Below are 23,367 nucleotides of genomic sequence, written 5' to 3'. Positions count from 1 at the left end.
AACAGAGACGCTCACTTGAGTAATTAGAAGAAAAAACTGTCAGCTAAGTGGTTTAAGAAGGCTTAGGTGTGGCTGGAAGCATTCTGTGTATTTTCTGTAAAGTCAAACATGTAGACAGTCAAAAATACTAGTTTAATGAGCTTATAAATTTGGAGTGACGCTTCACATCTTACAGTGAGGTCTGGGGTTCAACTATTTCGCCTTTGAAATCAAAGAGGCCGCCAGGGGCATTCACCCGGTGGCTTCTTCCTGGCAGCTTGTTCTTCTACCCAGGTAACTGACCCAGACAGTTCTACCTCCAGTGTTCAGTGCAGGGAAAACAACTCTCGGTACTGGGAGATGTGTTCTGACTTCTGAGCTCTTTCCTTCCTTCCCTTCTTCAACTGCTCCCAGATTCCCCAAAAACCTCTCGCAAGTGCTGTTACCCTTTACAAACTTCTATACTTCTTGGAAGAGATGGGCACTTGTCCTGGTTAATCCTACAAGTTCACAAGGTTCTCTAATGCTCAAGTTCAAAGCACTCTAATCTCAGTAATCATGGTTTGTTATAGGCATTTCTAGCTTTTCCTGTCTACAATATTTCTAAACAATTTAATTGAGCTTAAAAGAGATTTGCATAATGTGCCACAATTTGGCAAACGAATGCTACATGCAGTGTCTTGCTGACAGGGTAAGTCTGGTGCAGGAACACCCAGTAAGCAGCGCTGTCCCACATGTGGCTGCGAGTCCCCCATCGCCTCCAGGGCCCCACAAGGCACCGAAGGGCAGGGCGAGGTGGCACATCTGTGACTTCCTTAGGCCATGGCTGGATCTCGTGGTGCACACCTGCTCCAGTCCGTTGGTTTTTCAGAACCAATATTTGGATGTCACTTCCATAGTTTCCTTATCCCCGATCCGTGCCAGCCTGGAGACCAAGACAGAACGAGTCTTCAGGTGAACACTTGGCCACCAGTTTTTCCAGAGCCCCAGGACAATGTTGCTAATATTCAGGGCTATGTGTAACCTTGTTGTCCCTCACCACAGAACTATCTGTTAATTAAACAGACAGACAACCTTACAATTAGGCCAACTCCATATCCTCTGACTTAAGCCCTGGATTCCTTTCTCTCCAGGATTAGAGTATTCAGAGGGAACTTCTCAATGACCAACATGCACAATGTCCCTCCTCATGCCCCCAGCAGACTCCTTAGTCAACATCCACCCACTGAACATCCCAGGACTTCTGGCACCTGCCCCAATAACCTGAGCCTCCCATGTGAGCTTCTGTTTTCTGTCTCTATTGTTCTCACTGATTTTCCTGTGCTTTTGAGGATAGAATCTGGACAAAGAGAAGCTCCAATCCTATTTATGCTGGTTATGTGGCTTGGGAAAAACATCATAAGATGCCAAGGATTCATGGTGCAAAAGTTCCCAGTCCCTTAACCAGGTATTATGACATACACCTGTAATCCCAGCAACTGTGGAGACTGAGGCAGGATCGCAAATTCAAAGCCAGTCTTAGCAACTTTTCAAGGACCTGAGCAACTTAGTGAGAACCTGTCTCAAAATAAAAAAATAAAAAGGGCCAGGGATGTGGCTCAGTGGTTAGTGGTGAAGCACCCCTGGGTTCAATCCATAGTACAAAAAAAAAAAAAAAAGTTCCCAGTCTTGCTCTCCTATCCCCACACCAGCTGAGACACAGACAAGTCCTTGGCCAGGGTAACTTAGCTTCACTAGATAGGCATCTAGAATCTGTGCTATCTCCTCCCAGCTGAATCAGGGCCCAAGTGGCACCGACCAGGGCTCCTTGAGACATCACTAAGTAGAGCCTAGGGGTGGCAGTTTCCTTCACAGAGCCTATCATCACCCAGAGAGTATCACCTCCATTTCCCACCTTTGGCAGGTACATAGGAAGAAGGTGTCCCTGCAATGTGAGAGCCCATATCCAAATGGGAAGAATGGCCTCCAGAGCTGGGCGGGGAGAGGGGCTGAGGAACGAAGGAGCTAGAAACTGGATGACAGCAGATGGAGTCTCCCAGAGCAGTGTGGCCATCTTCCTTTCCTTTCTGTCTTTTATGGTGCTGGGGATTGAACCCAGGGCCTTGTGTATGGGAGGCAAGCACTCTGCCAGCTGAGCTATGTCCTCAGCCCTCTTTCTTCTTTTAAAACTCATCTCTGCAGCATCTGTTTTCCTCTGGGCACGTGAAACTTTCGCTTTCTCTCTTCTTCCATCTTCTGAGGTGAGAGAAGCAAGGAGCACAGGGTTCTGACTCGGTGCCAGCTCGGGTCATGAATGGACACATTGTTCTCCTTATACACACCAAATACGACCAACAGACTTGTTGATGGGACGTTGAGGGTGTGTTTTCTTATTGACAAGGAAGCACAACAGTGACAAGCTGTGAAAGACACAGGCCTGCCTCTCTGAGCTTCTGTGGGATTAACAGACCAGCATGGATATATCTGGCTTTTTGCATCTGCCTTTATCAAGGTCTGCACGAGGTCAGATTTTTCTAAATGGAAGGTTCATCTCATGCCTGCTAAGCCTTGCATTGACTGACCACACGCTCTACCACTGATCTACACCCCAATCCCCGAAGACTCATCTTTCTTACTGGGTAATCAGACCCTTGATTTTCACATAAGACTGATTTTCCACTGGTACCTCCAGTTTTTCTGTCCTTCCTCCTACTAAATGTTCTGGAAGAGCTCTGTATTTAAGTGAGCCCAAGCATGAATCTACAGTAAAGCTGAGACTTTTTTTTTTTTTTGGTACTGGGGATTGAACTCAGGGGCACTTAACCACTTAGCCACATCCCCCTTTTTGTATGTTTATTTAGAGAAAGGGTCTCATCAAGTTGCTTAGCATCTTGCTTTTGCTGAGGCTGGCTTTAAACTCTCCATTTTCCTGCCTCCACCTCCTGAGCTGCTAGGATTATAGGCATGCACTAGAGTGCCCACCCAGAGACCATTTAAAAAAAAAATTTTTTTTCTTGTAGTTGTAGATGGACAGCATGCCTTTATTTGTTTATTTTTTATGTGCTGCTAAGGATCGAACCCAGTGCCTCACACATGCTAGGCAAGCGCTCGGCCTCTGAGCCCCAGCCCCAGCCCCCAGAGACCATTTTTATAAGTAAGTCTCCAATGTGTTTGCCTCAGTGAAGACTGGTATTTTTATTCTAGAATGATCTCCACCATACATCCCATTTTCTTCTCATCTTTGATTTCTTTTAATAGCCAAATAAGAAGTTTGCCACCTAAACCACAAAATGGGAGACAACCAATTTCTGCCCTTGATGCATCAAAAATCCTTTGAGGTTTTACAAATACAAGTAATTATTATCAAAGGATTTGCATTACAAGGGAAGAGGAGAAGTGGGATTCTTTCGGGCAGCATAGGGATCTCTGGACCCAGCTCTTCCCTGCTGCCTGGGTCAGGCCATTCTTAAGGAAATAATGCCTATGGCTGCTGACAGACTCTTTTGTGATCACATTTTCAGAACTGAGAATTGGTGGCGTGATCTGACAAAGGGCTGTGTTTTCTGTCCCAAAAATGCATGCTGTCCTGGAAAACAGAAGCTATGTGGTTGCCCACAGGACAGCTCTGAGAAGAGGCCATTCTCTGCCATGTGCAGCTCAGCAATTTCACCGGGGCCTCCATGTCCCCCATTCTCTCCTCTGGCTGGACTCCCCAGACACCTGAGTTCATTAAATTGATTAAAGCAGCGCTTCAAACAAATGTCCAAACTGATCTCTCCAGTCACAATTTCCATTTCTATTTTCCCCAAAGCAGCCTTCTCCTTTCAAAAAGAGGCAGGTTAGCAGTGAATGAACTCCACTTCACCCACGATGGCCCTGTATCAAATTGGACCTTTTCAGAAAATTATAAAGTAATTATTCCAAAAGTAGGGTTTACGGTTAAAATGAAACCACAGTGGAAAGCTGTTAGAACCTGGACTTTGGGCAAAGGCCAAGGAGGGCATTCTGGGCATTCTCCTGAGGGAGAGGGAAGGAGACTAACCGAAGAAATCTTAAATGAGCACATAAAAAAGTAAGATGCTGAACCTGTTCCGCCACCCCACTCCAGTTAGAGGGCACTTTTAACAGCATTAGGAAAGCGAAACCAGCTGTGGGTGGGGTGCGCTGCTGCCAGGTCATCCCGCCTGAAGAAACTCCAGGCTGCGCCTACATGAGCGACGTGCGGCCGCCAGGACCGCGGGCAGGGAGCTTGGCACGCCGCTGGCCGGGGAGGGGCAGACCGCGTGTCGGTGGTCACTGGCTCACAGCTGCGGGTCACTCGGGTGGCTGCTCTGACTTGTTACCCCACAGCTTGATTAAGGAACAAGCATTTAAGAAAACAAGCACGCAGCAGCGCAAAGGAGCCCGCGGCGCTGGGCGCCGACCCGGGAGCCCGAGCCGGCCGTCGGGGCGGCGGCGCGGCGCCCTCTGCTGGAGCGCCGCCGGCCTCCTGTCGCGGCCGGTGCGCCACTGCCCTCTGTTGGACAAGAGGCCCTTCCGCTCCACCAGACAGCTGGTTAAAGCGGCGCGTTAGATACAACCCGCTAGGTGGCCTTAGAAAGGCCGGGCGGCTGAACCTCCGTTTCCACGTCTGTAAAACCGGCACGACGGTAACACTACCCGTGCTTGCTCGCGTCGTGCTCAGGGGCGCTAGAGTGAGACGCTGCTCTTTCCACCTCGCTACGCCCGCTTCTGCCCCAGCAGATCCGACTCGCGTCCCCACTCTCTTGCCATGGGAGCACAATTGTGTGGCAGCTCCGTTCTGGCAGCTCTAATAACTTCGCTATATTTTTTTCTTTTTGCAGTGCTGAGGACCCAACTCAGGGCCTCGCACATGCTGGGCAAGCGTACCCCCATTCCCAGCGCACACGAATGTTTTCAACACAATATTCACGACATCTTTTTCTTACAAGCATGCATCATAATTTAATTTCCTGTCCGTTCGGTTCTAAACCCCCTGAACACAGGGACCCATTTTTCATTGTCACTGCTGCAGTCCCAGGACCTATCTAGCATCATGCCTACTGCATAGTCGATGCTTGATAAATACCTTTTTGTGGTGGTGGTGTGGGGGGGGATCAAACCTAGGGCCTTGGCAAGCACACTACCGCCAGCACACCCCAGCCCTTGATAAATACCTGTTGAATAAGGACAAGGAGGAATCACAGGAGCTGGTGCAGGCCAGACAGAAATGGAAAGAACAAAGCAGATACGGGGGACATCCGGTTTCAGGAGTGAAAAATAAATTAATACTGAAAAATAGGGGGGCAGTGGCAGAATGCCTGCTTAGATGCACTGGGCCCTGAGTGCCAACCCAGCAATAGGAGGTAAATAAATAACAAGAAATAAATAAAAGAGCAGCGGTGATGAGGCAGTGTCTGGACAACACAGTGAATGCAACAAATGCCACTGAAGTGTAGCATATGATAATGGTTAATTATGTTAGGTGAAACTCGCATCAACAGCAAGAAACGAAGGGGCAGAACTGTAATATAATAATTCCAGTTACTAATAATCAATAATTTAACCACTTTACAAACCCTTGGCCAAGTCAACATAAAGAGAATGCCCTCCCTGCTGGGCGTGGTGTCTACACAGATGTTTTCACATGAATGATTTCACTGGTTCGTCCCCATAAGCCCACCATGTGCAGACGAGGACCACTGGGTACCGCAGGCCAGTCCTCAGCTGCCACTCACTAGGCCGTGACCACACCCACTGGAGGCTCCGCCCTCCCCCTGCCCTGCCTGGAAGGGACTCACCCAGACAGCTCCCCTCACCTCCTTCTCCCTCAGCTTCAAGTCTCCCCATCAGAAAAGCTTTCCGAAGAGCCGCCCAGCTCTCCACAATTGTTCTCTCTCCTTTACCCTGCTTGATTTTTCTTCAAATTTCTCTCTTTTCTTTTGGTACTAGGATTGAACCCAGGGGTGCTTAACCACTGAGCCACATCCCCAGCCCTGACCCCTTTTTTTGTTTTTGAGATGGGATCTTCCTAAGTTGCCTGGGCCTCACTAAGTTGCTGAGGCTGGCCTCAAATATGATCCTCCTGCCTCAGCCTCCTGAGTCACTAGGATTACAGATTTTTCTTCAAATTTCTTAGAACATACTACTCATTGAGCTTTTCTCTTTCTGTAACAATGTAAGCTCCAAGAGAACAGGGCCATTCATCAGTTTTGCTCTCTGTTATAATAATACTGACACCTGGAATGGTACCTGACAAATAATAGGTGCTTAATAAATATTTGTTAAATGAATGAATAAGTAGTAGAACTTTGCCATGAACTTGGCCAGATCTTATGGGGAATGCAGGTTTTTCAGCAACAGTACAAAAATGAAATTATAATATGACTGAGACAAAAGGCCAGCTGTTAGGGGACTGTAACAGAGTTCAGGATCGGACCTTGCCTGTGCTCTCACCCCCAGCTTCTTGAGTCAGCACCTGCTGAGAAACAAGCTGAGAACAGAGGAAATGGGCCCAGCCTATGTCCAGGTCCCACCCTAGGCCTGCTCTTGGCAGGGAAGGGTGTCTCTGAGGAGGAAGGAGAAGGTGCCAGACAGTGGTCAGAGTCCAGGGAGCAGCAGAGCGTGGCCTCACAAGATCCACGTAATCTGAGTGGAAATGACACCCAGGACCAAATTGATGTGCAACAGGAACTTTGTGTGATTAATTCTCATTCCCAGGGGAAAGCTTGCAGGGCTGGACTCTCACGAGTTGGGGCAGTGTGGTCTGACGGGAGCAGTGACCCTTGCAAAATAGACAATGAGGCTCTGAGACTCAGCGGCCACCCCAGAATCATGCCCAGTGACTCTGGAAAACTTCATGGCCAGCAATAGTGGCCCCCTTCCTCCAGTGCCTGCGGCAGGAAGCCGGGCAGGATGGGAAGCTGTCAGCGGAGGGCAGAGAACAGACAGGAGTCAATCTCAGGCACTCTGGTGTCAGGGGACTTCTTGCCTCTGATGGCAGATTACAGACTGCAGACGAACCCGCTAAATTGACCACGGCCATGGGACATTACTGTTACATCTTAAAATAATTATTAACAAAATATTTTTGACAAATGCCCAACTGTCAGTCTAAGCCTTACAATTTAACTTAATGGCACAGAAACACATTTTCCATCGTTGATAAATCACAAAACTCTCTAAAGGAAATATTTCCTGGACTTTCTTCCTCCTTCCCCTCTCTCTCTTCTAATGCCATCTGGTATTAAACCCTGTTACATTGTTCTTGGTTTGAAATATTTATTTCAGAGCCTGTGTGCTGTGTATGTAAAAGAGGAAGAACTGTTGGCACTGTTTTTATGGAACTGAGCATCTACAGAAAATTCCAAGCTATATAAATCGTGCCTCCCGACACCCCACGTATTCAAGCACTGTCCCACGCGCACACACACACACACACACACACACACACACACAGTCCCCAAACACTTCTTTATAACACATCTAAAGTAATGGCTCAAAATCCAAGAGAATGGTTCATTCAAAACAAATTAAACAAAAAACATCGCAACACACTTTGCCTACTAGTGATAGGCCATGGCTTTTGCTATTTTCTGCGGTGCTGTTTGTGGGCATTTTAACCTGTGCTGGTTTCAAGAACTTCAGCTACTCACCTCTGTCCTGCAGGAACCACATATAACTACTCTCCTGCTGCCCTGGGCACTCAAGCACGGGTGGGTACTGAGCTTTTCTCAGTTCCCACAGCACGAAGGCAAAAAGCAAACAAAGAAAAACACATAGCTGCTTTTACCTTATATTCCCTAAAACTCGGGTGTCTGGCCGTCTATGGAGTCCTGGGCTTGACGGGTTAAAGGACAGCCTGGCGTCTAACCCCAGCTGAGTGGCACGGATCATGGTGGAGCCCAGCTCTGGGCCTGTGAGGTGGGCGGAAGTCCCAGGCAGCTGGTGGGGTTTGGGCAGATGGGGGAGCACAGGTCCCAATGGAAGGACACAAGCTGGCTGCCGTGCGGTGCCAGTATAACTGAAGCTCCTCATTCTCCAGAAAGTCAGAAACTGAGTTTGTTTGTTTGTTTAATCCAGTTGTCAATGGATCTTTATTTATTTGTATGCGGTGCTGAGACTTGAACCCAGTGCCTCATGCATGCTAGGCAAATGCTCTATCACTGAGCCATGATGATCCCAGCCCCAGAAGCTGACTTTTTAACATGAATCGCCACATTTTTAAAAGTTAGAAATTCGTTCTAAAAGCAGCATTAAAATACTGTATGAGCTGGGTGCAATGGCCTATAATCCTACTCAGGAGGCTGAGGCAGGAGGATCACAAGTTCAATGCCAGCCTCAGCAAATTAGTGAGGCCCTGTCTTCAAATTAAAAGAAAGAAAAAAGGAATAGGGATGTAACTCAGTGGTAAAGTAACCCTGGGTTCAGTCCCTAGGACCAAAAATAAGTAAATAAATATTTTTAAAAATACTCTATGAGCCAAATACAATACACCTAGGGCCTGATATGGCACACAGGAATCTGACCGCACTCTTTGGAACAGTAAGTGGCTCTAGCAGGTTTCAGGCGGGAATCCACCTTTTATTAACTGATTCCTGGTGGGAACTTCACCTCCCCAACACTTGGCACTGGTAATCCAGGAAGATGGAGAACCTAGGATGCCCATTCCCTCTGTCCAAATCCTCACTCCACTTACTACCACCACATCCTGGCTATGTCACAGGGTGGACCACTCTGGGCTCCAACTTCCTCCCCTATAAAATGCACAGGGTGATGTGGGATCAAACGAGATGCTGCACACATGCTTTCTGTGGAGGAAGCACTCAGTGGTCACAGCAGCCACGGCTGTCAGTGAGTGTGGCGTCCCCTTCCCCATCTGTCCATTACCGGCCGGCCAGTCCAGCTCAATAAGACTTCCAGAAGTCTCACATCTATCCGTGCATGACCTCACCCTCTCCACCCTGAGCAATCACAATCGTCCCAGTGATCGTACCTCCTGCTTTCCTGAGCGACCTGGGGAAACCAGCTGCTCCCAGGTGAGTCCATCTCTTGGCTTACAGTGCATTCTCCCTGTCGCCTGCAGAGCAAAGTCTAATTCTCTAATCAAGGCTCTGCCCAGGCTCTCATCCTACCAGTCTCTATAACATTTGTATGCCCCAGTCACACCCCACCCTGTCCCTGCCTTCCTGAAAGCCATGCCGTTTACTGTCACCAAACCTCACAACACTGTTCCTTCTGCTTACCTTGTTTGTCCTCTATGTCACTCTTTGACCACATCTCACCTTTCTAAATCCAGACCAAAATAATGATCTCCGCCATGAAGCCTTCTCTGATGGTCCCCTAACCAGCCCTGCACCTCTCCGTACCCAGTGCACAGTGCCTTTCTGCCATTGCAGGACGCCCTGGAGTCAACTTGCTAAGACATCTGCCACACAAGAGACAGGAGGCCAAGGGCAAGCACCTGGCCTTACTTTTTTTTGTTTTGTACGAGGGATTGAACCCAGGGTTGCTAAACCACTGAGCCACATTCCCAGCCCTTTTTTATATTTTATTTAGACACAGGGTCTCACTGAGTTGCTTAGGGCCTCACTAAATTGCTGAGGCTGGCTTTGAACTCTCGATCCTCTTGCCTCAGCCCTCCAAGCCACTGAGATTACAGGCGTGCGCCACCACACCCAGCAGCCTTACACGTTTTTTTAAAAATTTCTAGCTGGCACACAGTGAATTCTTGGTGTTTGCTGAATGAATTAATAAAAGCAGTGTAACAAAGCCAAAAAAATAACTCACTTTTAATATATCCTGTTACAAGAAATAGGGATCTTTGGGAATATACAAATAAAAAACAGGATAACAAAAGCCCCTAAAAACCATTCAAAAGAGCCAGGTGCCCCGTGCTCGCCTGTAATCCCAGCAAGAACTCGGGCGGCTAAGGCAGGGGATCACAAGTTTAAGGCCAGGCTGGGCCATTTAGTGAGGCCCTGTCTCAATATAAAAATAAAAAAGGGCTGGGGATGTATCTCAGTGGTAAAATGCCCCTGGATACCCCCCCCCCAAAAAAAAAAGTCACTCAAAAGCCCTCAACTCCCTGGAATGTGTGCATTTTGGCTAATTTTAGCATAAAAAAGATGTTACACTTAAAACTCTAGCTACCTAGATAGTTGAAAATATGCACTCACAAGGTGGCTGGCGTTTGTCACAGAGCCTTGACCTTCACTTGTATTTCTGTGGCTTCGGTGGAACGCATGATTTCCCAGGTGAAAATGTCATCCAGACAAAGAACAGACATCTGATCATTTGGATCATAATTTGTACAACGTGCCAGTCTGAGAGGTTTTCACACACGGTGAACTGCCTGAACCTTGACCTTGTGTCCGTGCAGGACTCAGGCGAGAGGACAATTCCTGACGAGTCAAGAAAGGAGGCTGCAAGCAATGATCTCAGGGAGGCACAGATCTGGGGAAGGAAATAAACATTTATTTTTTAGCATTTGTGTTCTCAAAAACTTGCCACAAACCATTCACCAAATGAATGGAAGTTTGTGACTCCAGGCGGCACAGCAGAGCTTGCTGTAGGAGCCTGGGAAACTGGGTTCTGGGGCTGGTCTAGAAGGAATGGGGGCAGCAGTTCAACAGAGAGCTTTTCAGTGTGGCACTACAGTAAGGCTGGGATGGCCTGGCTCCTGCAGTTTCTAGTTGGTGGAAAGAGATGTAGGAAGGATTAAAGGATAAAGAACAGGTCAAATGTTTTAGCAAGGTACCTATTACATTACTCTGATTATGACAAGAATTTAGGAAATATTAGCTTTCATTATCATTTATCAAAAAGATCCCGCTACTAGGCTTGAGCTGTCTGGAGCTTATCTTTACAACTCCGCCCACTCCGAACATCCCTATTGTCCGCCTATGGGAACTGAAGGAGAAAGCATTCAGCTTCTGACCAAGGAAGAAGCAGAAAGAGTGCAGATGGAGAGAAAATAAGAGGCCACATCCACAGAAAGGCTGGCCCTGCAACGGGTTCGGGCATAAAAATAGATCTGGACTCCCAATGGCTGTGCTGGAAGGAAGGAGACAAAGAGCGCCTTCAGACTGCAGAGGGCAAACCCTGCGCCTGGACAAACCTCGAGTTCAAGTGTGGAATAAAGATGTTTTCAGGCTTTGAGGCCTCCAGAAACAAGAGGTATTCTAAGAAACAGGGTAAATTGCTACTGTGATTTTTTTTCAATAGACGTTAAATGGTACCGAGACTGGTAAAGCCACTGAATGTGATGGACTCATTCATTCCACAAATCCATGCTGAGTGCCTACTATGTGCTGCTTATTCAGCAGGTCAGCGCAGGTTCCCATAGACACTTGCTGCGGCCCCCACGGAGTCTGCATTCTAGGAACAAACAACTCCAGGAGGAAACTGAGTCAAAGCAGGAAGAGAGTGACAGAGAAAGAGAAACCAGGATCCTGAGCTCCAACTTTCAGTTGCAAAACTACAGGAATGACAGCAGGCAGAAGACAGGACCACAGGTATCCTCAGAACCCAATCAGATACATCCAGAAGGTGAAACATCTGTAAGAAAGCTGGCCTGGGCTGGGCATGGGGTTGCATGCCTGTAATCCCAGCTTCTCAGGAGGCTGAGGTAGGACGATCACAAGTTCAAGGTCAGCCTGGGCAACCTAGGGAGACCCTATACAATTTTTTTTTTTTTTTTTTAAAGGAAAGAGGATGTGGTGGTGTAGCTCAGTGGTAGAGCATTTACCTAGTTATGTGCAAGCCCTGGACATACTCAATCCCTGGCACCAAGAGAGAAAAAAAATTGCTTGAATTCCTAAAAAAAAGTCAAAGCTGTGAAAAACAAGACTAGAGGGAGACTTGTAAAGATTAAATGAGTTAACAGCAGCTGGGGTACCTCTGTGGTGCAGTGTGTTTAGCAGGCAAGCAAGGCCCTGGGTTGCACCCCAGCACATAAATAAATAAAAAATAAGTAAATAAATAAATCTATCTTAACAATCTCATCCAACTAGTAAACCCTGAGTATATACTGAGCCAAGAAAAAGAAGTTTTTTTTTTGGTTTTGGTAGTGGGAATTGAACCCAGGGGCACTTTACCACCTAGTTATATCACCAACTCTCTTTATTTTTTATTTTGAGACATGGTCTCACTCAGTTGCTGAGGCTGGCCTCAAACTTGTGATTCTCCTGCCTCAGCCTCTCAAGCTGCTGGGATTACAGGTATGTGTCACTGCTTCTGGCTTTACTGTTTTAATCTTTCTATTTTTCTATATAAATTAAAACTTTCAAAAGCTTACTATGCTGGCATGCCTATAGTTCCAGCTACTGGGGAGAATGAGGTTGAAGATATCTCAAGGGCAGACACTGGAGGCCAGCAGAGGGTGTCCCTAGGTTGTGCTACCAACAACCAAGCATGGTTCCCCATGCGTGTAATCCCAGTGGCTCAGGAGGCTGAGGCAGGAGGACTGAAAGTTCAAAGCCAGCCTCAGCAATTTAGGGAGGCCCTAGGTAACCTAGTGAGACCCTATCGCAGTAGTACAGTGACTTGTTTACTATGCTAACTATTCTCACACAGGAAAATTCATAAGGAGGAATAAAGGTGCCTCAAGAAGAATATTAGGGATACTGTATGACAGACTGAATACAAATATGCATTTATCTCCAAACCCCACTTAGATGAAAATAAAAGAATAAAAATGATATAAACCCATACAGCGATGAGGTGGATTAAAGATGTCAACAAGCTTTCGAAAATGAGATTGGAACTAACTTAGCCCAGTAGAAGAGGCTGGAACTCAAATACCTGAAGAGGAGAATGTATAAAAAAAATGTAACAGTCATCCCCAATGTTCAGGAACTGGAGAGATCAGACACCTCTGATGGAAGAAGGACATGGAACTGGAAGCAGGAAAACTGTTTAGAAGTCTGTATATAAAGCAGTTAAATTCAGACATGGTGGTGCATGCCTGTAATCCCAGTGACTCAGGAGGCTGAGGCATGAGGATTGCAAGTTTGAGGCCAGCCTCAGCAAGTAAGTGAGACCCTGTCTCAAAAAAATAAAACGGGATGGGCTTTGGCTCAGTGATTAAGTGACACTGGATTCAACTCCCAGTACCAAAAAAAAAAAAAAAAAGTTAAATTCACAAATCCCCTCCCCAGCTTTTTATAGCATTAAGCTGAGAACATAAAGACTGGGAGAAAATATGAAAATCGAATGCTGGCTCACAGCCCAGCACCACCTCTCCTGTCACTACAGGCTCAACATCGTGGGCCCGTGAGTGTCCCCCATGCAGGCGACTGGAGGTTCTCTGGAGAAACCACGCAGTCCCTACAACATATGATCTACACATTCTGACATTGGGGGTACCCAGAAAAAAACTTCTGCTTGCCCCAGTCACCCACAATAGAGCGAAGCCCACCAATCAACGCACCCCCTCTGTGCAAACAGCTTCCATTTCCTCTGCTTAGTGTCTCAGTATCAGACATGAAAAGAAAAGCTGTTAAAAGAATGATAAGCTGTTGAAGAAAATCTCCAACAACATACACACACTCAAAAAAGAACACAGGGGGAGGCAAAATCAGGGGAAACGGTGTGAAAAGCAGAAGAAAAACAAAAACAGGAAAAATGTAGTTCCTGCAGTCAGACCTAACAGGCTCTATCAGCTCATTTTCTTCTCCCTTCCTCCCTAAGAAAGCTAAGAGAATACATACACAAAACAAGAGCAGAGGGGCCGAGCTGGGGCTCAGGGGTAGAGTGCTTGCCTAGCACGTGTGAGACACTACACGTAAGTCAATAAAATACGCTAACTATTCTCACACAGGAATAAAATATGCTAACTATTCAGCACCACATGTAAGTCAATAAAATAGAAGACCTTCAACAATTAAAAAAGTGTTTTTAAAAAAACAAAAGCAGAATGCTACATGCACACACACATAATAGAAGCGGTGACAACAATTAAAATTTTAAACATTAAAATTCAAAAATTCAATAGAAAGGATAAGGTTAATGAACTTGACCAAAGAGTAGAACAAAAAGAAAGGTAAAAAGATAAGAGCTATAATTCAAGTTCCAACACCTTTTAGTAGAATCACAGAAAATGGGATGAGGATATAGGTTGAGCCTGGAGGCGGGGGCAACCTGTGGACATGGTGACCTGTGGACATGGTGACCCTGCTAATGAAGGTGCAACAGTGTAGCCCAGCCATTATTCTGAATGCAACATCCACGTGGATGAGTTTGATTCAGATGTGCAGCACACTGCAAGAGGCCTGTCACATTAGATGGTAAAACTGGCTTCATGGGAGTGGTCAGTACAGGAGTAGTGAAGGAAGTAAATTTGAAACCAACAAACAAAACCACCATTATGGGATATGGCTTCTTACTTTTTGGGCTTTTTTCCACTTAATTTGCTCATCTCCTCTTCCCTTGCTTTTGTCACTTTGGAGCCTCTCCTTCTTCAGGATCCGAGTTCACTTTGCTTACTCCAGGCCTGCTTCTTCTTCCACGGCCCCCAATATCTACCCTTTTCCCTGCTGCAATTCCCATCAGGCCACCCCTGCATGTTATCTCCCTAATTGTGTGTCAGATGAAATCCTTCCAGCCCATCCTAAGGTCACTTCTCAAAGAGCGATTTAAGAACCCCAACTCCAACTTTCTTCTACCATTACCAAATCTCCTTTCTCCTCAGAATGTTCTCATTTCCCTCTTTACAATTTTTTTTTTCCATCCACTGGTACTGGCCCAACAGCTCTGCTCCATTCCCACACCCTTCTTCTAGACTCTTCTTTCCTCACTCATCTTTACCCCTTCAAGATGAATAATGTTGTGCATGGGTCTACCTTCTCCTCTTTGACTTTCAGTAGTTCCCCTACCTGCATGTCTCCTTCCTTCACTGCAATCCTGCATCTGCCTCATCCACTGGGACCTTCACCTGTAACGTTTATCTCTTCCATGGAAATGAATTCACCAGTAATATCTTTTACTTCACGTAAGTTATCCCCCTCAGCTTCCACCCCTTCCTCAATCCCTTCTAGTTCTTTATCTGTCCCTTTTATACTTTCAGAAGGAATTTCCATCTCCTCATCTGTAAATCCTAGCCCTCTTTCATCACCAGGAATTTCTATCACTCTTTCAATGTTCTCTTCACTTCTCAGTTTTTCTCCAGTAGATTCCAGTTTCTCTTCACTTGACCCCAGTTTATCGCTAATGGATCTCGAATCCTCTCCATCAGTCCTCAGTTTCTCTCCGCTGGACTTCAGTTTCTCTCTACTGGATCTGGGCTTCTCTCCACTGGACCCCCGCTTCTCCCTCCTGTACACTGGGTTCTCTCCACCGGACCCCCGCTTCTCTCCCCTGTACACCGGCTTCTCTCCACCGGACCCCCGCTTCTCTCCCCTGTACACCAGCTCCTCCCCACTCAACCTGTGCCCCTTGTCCTGCTGCAACTGATTTTCTCTGGATCTCAAGTCCTCTCCACTGGTCCCCACTCTATCCCCAGTAGACTTGGACCTCTCTTCAGGCGCAGATCCTTTCTTAGACTCTTCGGTCATCCCTGCAGGCTTAGATTCGGCCCCGATTTTGCCTTTGACGTCTTGCTTTCCCCAACTCTCCCTTGAGCTGTCTGGCCCCAAACCCGCAGAATCCTGTAACGCAGTCGCGGCACTGCCCGTCCTTCCCTGACTCCCTGCCTTCTCTTTCAAGACGGTCTTCCCCACACTTTCCGGCCGCCAGTACTCAGAATCAGCCTTCGGGTCCCACATTCTAGGCTTCTGCGTGTTTCTGCCCAGGAGCTCCACCCTCTTTCCAATCACGATGAGCCCGTTCCAGGGCACCCACATTTTCACTTTCTCTCGCTGCACCTGCGCCCTCTTGTAGCCCAGCTCCGGCGGCGAATGCCCGCGGATGTGGGCCAGGCCGGAGGATCCATGGCTGAGGGCCTTGCTCAGCCGCCTCAACTGCTGGTTCAGCCGCTCCCTCGCGCTCCTGAGCGAAATTATTAACGGAATCCCCTTCTGCTCAGACATCGCCGCCTGCCGGGGCCGCGGGCCCGCCAGCCCAACTCCGGGGACTCATTCCCCAAACCTCTCCCGCCCCGCCCCGCCCCGCCCCGCCCCGCCCCGCCCCGCCCCGCCTCGCCCCGCCTCGCCTCTCCGCCTCCCCGCCCCGCCCCGCCCCGCCCCGCCGCCCGGCCCACCGCCTGGAAGGCGCCGGACCGGGCTAGTGCGCACGCGCAGGACGCGCGTGGCCGTTGGAAGGCGAAGCCCGGAACCGCAGAGTTCCGGAGTCGGTCAGCCGGGGGGGGGGGGGGGGGGGGGGGGGGGACGACGTGGCACGTGACCTCCTTGACCCGAGAGCTCGGCCCCCGGCACCCAAGTGCTCGTGTAGCCCCCGCCCTCTCTCGGTTCCACGCTACCCCTTAAAAGCCCGGCCTGGGCCCAAAAAACCACCGGCGTCGTAGCCTGTGGAGTCCCGCAAGATTTACCTGCTGCCCGGTCGGAACGGGCCCGCCTGCCCGGGACGGGATGAGAATCACCCAGGTGACTCCCTGGCCCGGACGGGGAGGTGTCTCCCGCAATTGATGGGATACCCACCCTACATCCGGCGAGTTACGGTGACGAAGCTGCGGAAGCGCGCAGGCAGTGTCCATCCGCAGAATGCTTGTGTGCTGCAGCCAAGTAGCGATGGAGCTGCATCAGGAGGCTGGGAAGGAGAGTAAGGTAAAGAAAGGATGTAAAACCCTCTTCCAACCACCACCTCACTCCGTGGTACCCATTGATGTCCAAGGATAGAGTGAGAGCGCGACCATGCGCTGGACAGGGGACGGGGCACCTTTGTGGCACCTGCACAGCTGCGTAGCGACTAGTGAGGATGCCAAGAGACTCAGGGTTTTACCTTTGCCTGCGCAAATGGACAGGGACTCGTCACTGTCACTCCTCTCCTCCCCAGGACTGACTCACACTTGCTTGATGGGGATGAAGAGGAAGAAGGGATTTTAGAGATTACGAAGGGGCTGGCATACTCTTCTTTCTGGCGGTGGGGAATCCTGACGGCACACATGGCTTCACCTGTGTATCTGTGTTCATATAATCATAAGACCATTCATTTTGCCTTGCAACTGCATTCAACAAATAGTCATCGAGCATCTACGTTGTACCAAAGATAGTTAGGGCACGCAGAGGTGCACACTTTGGGGGATTGGAGTCACGTGCATAGTGGGCTGTGGCTGAGTGTGAGGATGGAACAGCTACGGTGTATCCTGGAGGTCCCATCTCCCTCAAGCAGCTACCCAGCTGTCTACCCAGCAGTGTAGTTGGAAGCAGAGATACTAAGATATCAGGAAGCAGGCCAAGGGACTAGGAGGCCTGCTGTCCAGTGAGCCAGACAGCTTGTGTTTGGAACCTGGTCATGGTGAGAGGAGTTGGGAGAGCCTGTCTTGGGAGTATTACACTTGGGAGTGTTACAGAAGCCAGGAAGTGAGGAGAGGATTCAAGTGGAATTTGGAGGGACTTATAGACACAAAGCCTAGAAAAGCAAGTGACTGTTTTAGTGCTTATTTATGTTCGTATTGGTGGTTAAAATAGATTATAAATATATCCCAGTGCTTGGTATGTGTATATGTATATGTACAATATACATGTACATGTGCAGTACCTAGCATACTATAAAGGCAAATACAAGTATTAGCTATTATATTAATACTGTGGTTGTTCCTGTTGTTAGTGATATCATGTGAGATGCTGTGTGTTATGAGGATGTACTGAGCTGCACACTCTGAAAGTCCACTCATAGTACTTATCCTCTAGGTTAAACTTTGCCTCTCTAAGCTCCTTTAAATGCAGAGACATCAGAAGAAAAATAATTCAGGCATGGTAGTACACACCTGTAATCCCAGCTACTTGAGAGCGGCTACAAGAGAATAGCAAGTTCAAGGCCAGCCTAGGCAATTTAACAAAGCTCTGTCTCAAAATAAAAATTTAGAAAAGGTCTGGGGAGCTGGGCGCCCCATGGGGGCCTGTAATCCCAGCAATTTGAGAGGCTGAGGCAGGAGAAAGACAAGTTCAAAGCCAGCCTCAGCAAAAGTGAGGCACTAAGCATCTCAGTGAGATCCTGTCTCTAAATAAAATACAAAATAGGACTGGGGATGTGGCTCAGTGGTCAAGTACCACTGAGTTTAATCCCTGGTACCCCTCCCATCACATAAAAAAGGGCTGGGGATGTAGCTTAGTGTTAGAGCACTTGCCTACCATGTGGAAGGCCCTGGATTCAATCCCCAGTACTTTAAAAAACAAACAAAAAAATACAGCATCTTCAGATTGGATTTTGAAAAAACAATTACATTCTGTTAAAAGATACATACTGTACACGTAAGGACACAAAAAGGTTGAAATAAAGGATAAAAGGATAGGAAAATATACACCATGCACACACTAACCAAAAGAAAGCTGATGTTGCTATTAATTTCCAAGAAAGTAGACTGTAAATCTTGAAATACTACTGGAAATACAAAGGACATTTTAATAATATACGTCAATTCAACAGAAAGATAAAACAGCCCTAAATTTATATGCATAAATTTATATATGCAAATATGTACACATTTGTAACATAGCTTCAAAATATGCAAAGTAAAGGTGATGGAACTGAAAAAAAGACATGGGCAAACCCACAATTTTAGTAAGAGATTTCGTTTATTTTTTAATTTTTTATTTATTCTAATTAGTTGTACATGACAGTAGAATGCATTTATACACTTTGATAGATCATATATAATTAGAGTGTAATCTCTCATTTTTCTGATTATACATATTGCAGGATCACGTTGGTCATGCAGTCATACGTGTACATGAGGTAATAATGTGTGTTTCACTCTATTGTCATTCCTTCCCTCATACCCCTTCCCCTCCCTTCACTCCCCTCTACCTAAATAAAGTAACTCTATTCTTCCCTGTCACCCCCTGCCCCTTATTCTGAATTAGCTTCCACATATCAGAGAAAACATTGGGCCTTTGGTTTTTGGGTTTGGCCTATTTCACTTAGCATGATAGTCTCTAACTCCATCCATTTACCAGCAAATACCAGAATTTCATTATTCTTTAAGGCTCAATAATATTCCATTGTGTATATATACCACATTTTCTTTATCCATTCATCTGTTGAAGGGCATCTAGATTGGTTCCATAGTTCAACGATTGTGAATTGAGCTGCTATAAACTTGATATGGCTGTGTCACTGTAGTATGTTGATTTCAAATCCTTTGGGTATAAACTGAGGAGTGGGATAGCTGGGTCAAATGGTGGTTCTTAGGAATCCCATACTGTTTTCCATAATTGTTGCACCAATTTGCAATCCCACTAGCAATGTCTGAGTGTGCCTTTTTTCTCACATCCTCACCAACATTTATTATTGCTTGTATTCTTGATAATTGCCATTCTGACTGGAGTGAGATGAAATCTTAGAGTAGTTTTGATTTGTGTTTCTCTAATTACTAGAGATGTTGAACATCTTTTCATATACTTATTGATTGATTGTATATCTTCTGTGAAGTGCCTGTTCGGTTCCGTAGCCCATTTATTGATTGGGTTATTTGTGGTTTTTTTGGTGTTTTTTGAATTCTTTATATATTGTAGAGATTAATGCTTTATCTGAGGTGCATGTGGTAAAGATTTTCTCCCAATCTGAAGGATCTCTCTTCACATATTGTTTCTTTTGCTGAGAAGAAAATTTTTAGTTTGAGTCCATCCCATTTATTGATTCTTGATTTAATTTCTTGTGCTTTAGGGTTAGTTAATTTTAACACAGCTATCTCAATAACCTCTGGAACTAACAGACATAAAATATCAGTAGGATTTAGAAGATTTGAACAACATGATTAATCAACTTGATCTAATTGACCTGTGTAGGAGTCTATATGTAACAACTGCAGAAAACATTTTTTCAAGTGTACATGTTATATGTTAGGCTACAAAGATTGTTATCAACAAATTTTAAAAGACTGAAAAAATATATAATACATTCTCTGACCCAGGATTAACATAAGAATTAAAACAACAACAACAAAACTGGATTCTAGACTGTTTGAAAGCATTGCTTCTAAATAACTCATAGGTAGAAGAAGAAATTATAGTGGAGATTAGAAAATATTTTTAAATAAATGATTGTAAAAATATGACACATCAAAACTTACAGAATGTTGCTAAAGCAGTGTCCAGAGGGAAATTTATACATCCATATCCACATGCACATTTTGGAAAAGAAGAAAGGCTGAGAAGTCACTGATCTAAGTTTCAATCTTAAGAAGCTGAAAGAAGGGCTGGGGATCTAGCTCTGTTGGTAGAGTGCTTGCCTTGCAAGCACAAAACCCTGGGTTCAATCCCCAGCACCACCAAAAAAAAAAAACAAAAAAGAAGCTAAAAGAAGAGCAAGTTAAACCCCAGGAAATTAGAAGGATAAGAGAAGAAAGTGATAGCAGAAATCAATACAGAGAAAATAAACATACAAAGAGAAAACAATGTAGATTTTTGAAAATGTCAATAAAATTGGTAATTCCTAGCAAGACCAAGAGAGAGTACACATGGGAAAGAGAAAGAACAGGAAGAAGGGGGGAAATACTAATTATCAGTATCAGGAATGGTGGAGTACATTGCCGAAAATGATTCATACATAAAAAATGTAATAATCATATATGTGCCAAAGAACTTAGATCATTTACATGAATTAGATAAAATCCTTGAAAAATGGGACTTATTAAACCCAAAACAAGAAATAGAAAATTCTGTGTAGTTTTACCATTATTATATGAATTGATTCCATAATTTGAACTTTTCCAAAACTGTCTAAGTACAGATAAATTCATAGGTAGATTCTTGAAAGTCTTAAAGGAAAAATAATGCCTTTTTTTTTTTAGTTTTTTAAATTAACACATATTTTTACATATTTATGGGGTATAGTATAATTTGATACATGTATATAATATATAATAATCAAATCAGGGCAATTAGTATTTCCATCTTCTCAGACATTTGTCATTTCTGTGGTTGGAAACCTTCAAACTCTTCTAGTTATTTTTATTTATTTATTTATTTATTTTTTTGTGGTGCTGGGGATTGAACCCAGGGCCTTGTGCTTGCAAGCCAAGCACTATACCAACTGAGCTATATCCCCAGCCCACTTCTAGTTATTTTGAAAAACATGGAATTCGTCATGAATTAGCGTGGCACAGAGGCCTTGCTAATCTCCTCTGTATCGTTCCAATTTTCGCCTTTGTGGTGCTGAAGTGAGCACAATAGTACCATTCTTATACAAATCATTCCAAAAAAACAGAAATAGAAGGCACAGTTCCCATCCTAGTTTAGGAGGACAGCATAACCTTGAATTCAAAAATCTTTCAAGAGATACAAGCGAGAACTGGGATGTGGCTCAGGGGTAGAGCCCTTGCCTGGTATTTGTGAGGCCTTGGATTTGATCCTCAGTACTGAAAGAAAAAAAGAGAGAGAGAGAGAGAGAGAGAGAGAGAGATGAATGGTGGCAAGAACTACATAACAGTTTGAATGTACTTTGTGCTACTGAATTGTACACTTAAGAATTGTTGGGCTGGGCCCAGAGGTGCACACCTGTAATCCCAGCAGCTTGGGAGGCTGAGGCAGGAGGATCAAGAGTTCAAAGCCAGACTCAGCAACTTAGGGAGGCCCTGAGCAACTCAGCAAGACCCTGTCTCTAAATAAAATATAAAAAAAGAGCTGGGATGTGGCTCAGTGATTAAGCATGCCTGGGTTCAATCCTCAGTACCAAAAAAAAAAAAAAAAAAAAAAAAAAAGAGAGAGAGAGAGAGAAAAAAAGAATTGTTGAAAGGGTAAATTTTAAATTTATGTATTTTTTGCCACCAAAAAAATGTCAAGAACATTGTAAGAAAGGAAATATACACATTATCTCTCATGAACAGAGATGCAAATTATAAACCAAATATTGTCAAATTGATAAGCCTTGTAATATAAAAAGATAATTTTAATAAGCAAGACCTTCTTCCAAAATGCAGAGGTTTAACATTAGATCAGTCACAGAGGCTGGCACGAAGGCTCATACCTGTGATCCCAGCAACTCCAAAGACTGAGGCAGGAAGATTGCAAGTTCAAGGCCAGCCTCAGCAAGTCTCAAAATAAAAGTTTTAAAAGGGCTGGGATTGTAGCTCAGTGTGGTAAGTGCCCCTGGCTCAATCCCCAGTACCAAAAAAATAAAAGAAAAAGAAAATCAGTCAATGAAATTAAGCACAGAAACAGAGTAACAGGAAAATCCATAGAATTATCTCAAAAAGGTAGAGCATAAAAATCAACACTCTGGCCAAAGTAGACACAGCAGGGAGCTTCATTAATCTGAGAAAGTGTATCCAGGAACATCTCAGGGTTGAATTTTAAAAGCATCCCCTCAGTCGGGTGCAATGTCACATGCATGTAATCCCAATGGCTTGGGAGGCTGAGGCAGGACAATCAAGAGTTCAAAGCTAGCCTCAGCAGCTTTGCGAGACCCTGTCTCTAAATTAAATATTTAAAAATGGCTGGGGATATGGCTCAGTGTTTAAATGCCCCTGGGTTCAATCTTCAGTACCCCTACCCACCTCCAGGAAAAAAGTATCTCCTCTGTTGTAGCTCAGTGGTAGAACACTTGACTAGCATACACAGGACCCTAGGTTCAGTCCCCAGCATTGCAAAAATAATAAATAAATAAACAAACAGACAAACAAACCTGGACACAAGGTAAATATATAGAAATATATTGTTTCTGTTTACCAGCTATAATTGTAAAATTTTTAATATACCATTTAAAGAAAAATTTAAAAGTAAAAGAATTGTCTAAATACCACTTAAAATAGCAAAAAAGTCATCAAATACCTAGAATAAATATAACAAAAGCTATTACTGAGAGAAAAATTGAATATCTTAATATTTAGAAGATATTCCATGTTCATAGATTATAAGATTTGCTATTGCAAAGATATTTGTTCTTTACAAATTATACTTTTAATATAATCTCAATCAAAATTCCAATTTAGGGCTGGAGTTGTAGCTCAATGGTACAGCACTTACCTAGCATGTGTGAGGCACTGGGTTCAATTCTCGGCACCACATAAAAATAAATAACAGTAAAGGTTCATCCACACACAAAAAACAAGTCCCATTTTAAAATCAGCATACTATAGTGGTGCAGCTACATCAATGTTTATGCCAACTCATTTCACAATATCTAAGCTATGGAAACAACCTAGGTGTCCTTCAGTGGATGAATGGATAAAGATAATATGGTATATATACACAATGGAATATTACTCAGCCATAAAGAAGAATGAAATTATGGCATTTGCTGGTAAATGGATGGAACCAGAGACTATCATGCTAAGTGAAATAAGCCAATCCC

The 23,367-nt window shown here is 45.1% G+C and overlaps 1 protein-coding gene across 3 annotated transcripts in view; it reads right to left on the bottom strand.

Moving 5' to 3' along the window:
* The window catches only part of LOC306639422 (uncharacterized protein), a 38,608-nt gene extending 22,557 nt beyond the window's left edge, over positions 1-16,051 (bottom strand). For 2 of the 3 annotated variants that reach the window (XM_079102934.1, XM_079102933.1), the window contains exons 1-2: positions 14,346-16,051; positions 10,137-10,413 (exon numbers count right to left, since the gene is read on the bottom strand). In XM_079102934.1, the coding sequence (XP_078959060.1) occupies positions 14,874-15,986 (1,113 nt within the window). In that variant the 5' untranslated portion in view covers positions 15,987-16,051 and the 3' untranslated portion in view covers positions 10,137-10,413; positions 14,346-14,873. Of the gene's footprint in view, positions 1-113; positions 905-10,136; positions 10,414-14,345 lie in introns of those variants that run through there. The other variant, XM_079102932.1, reaches the window with a different exon arrangement.
* Positions 16,052-23,367: the final 7,316 nt, after the last annotated feature.

This window comes from Sciurus vulgaris (genome assembly GCF_902686455.1).
Source record: "Sciurus vulgaris genome assembly, chromosome: 11".
Classification (NCBI taxonomy): domain Eukaryota; kingdom Metazoa; phylum Chordata; class Mammalia; order Rodentia; family Sciuridae; genus Sciurus; species Sciurus vulgaris.
This window is presented reverse-complemented; position numbering and strand designations above follow the sequence as displayed.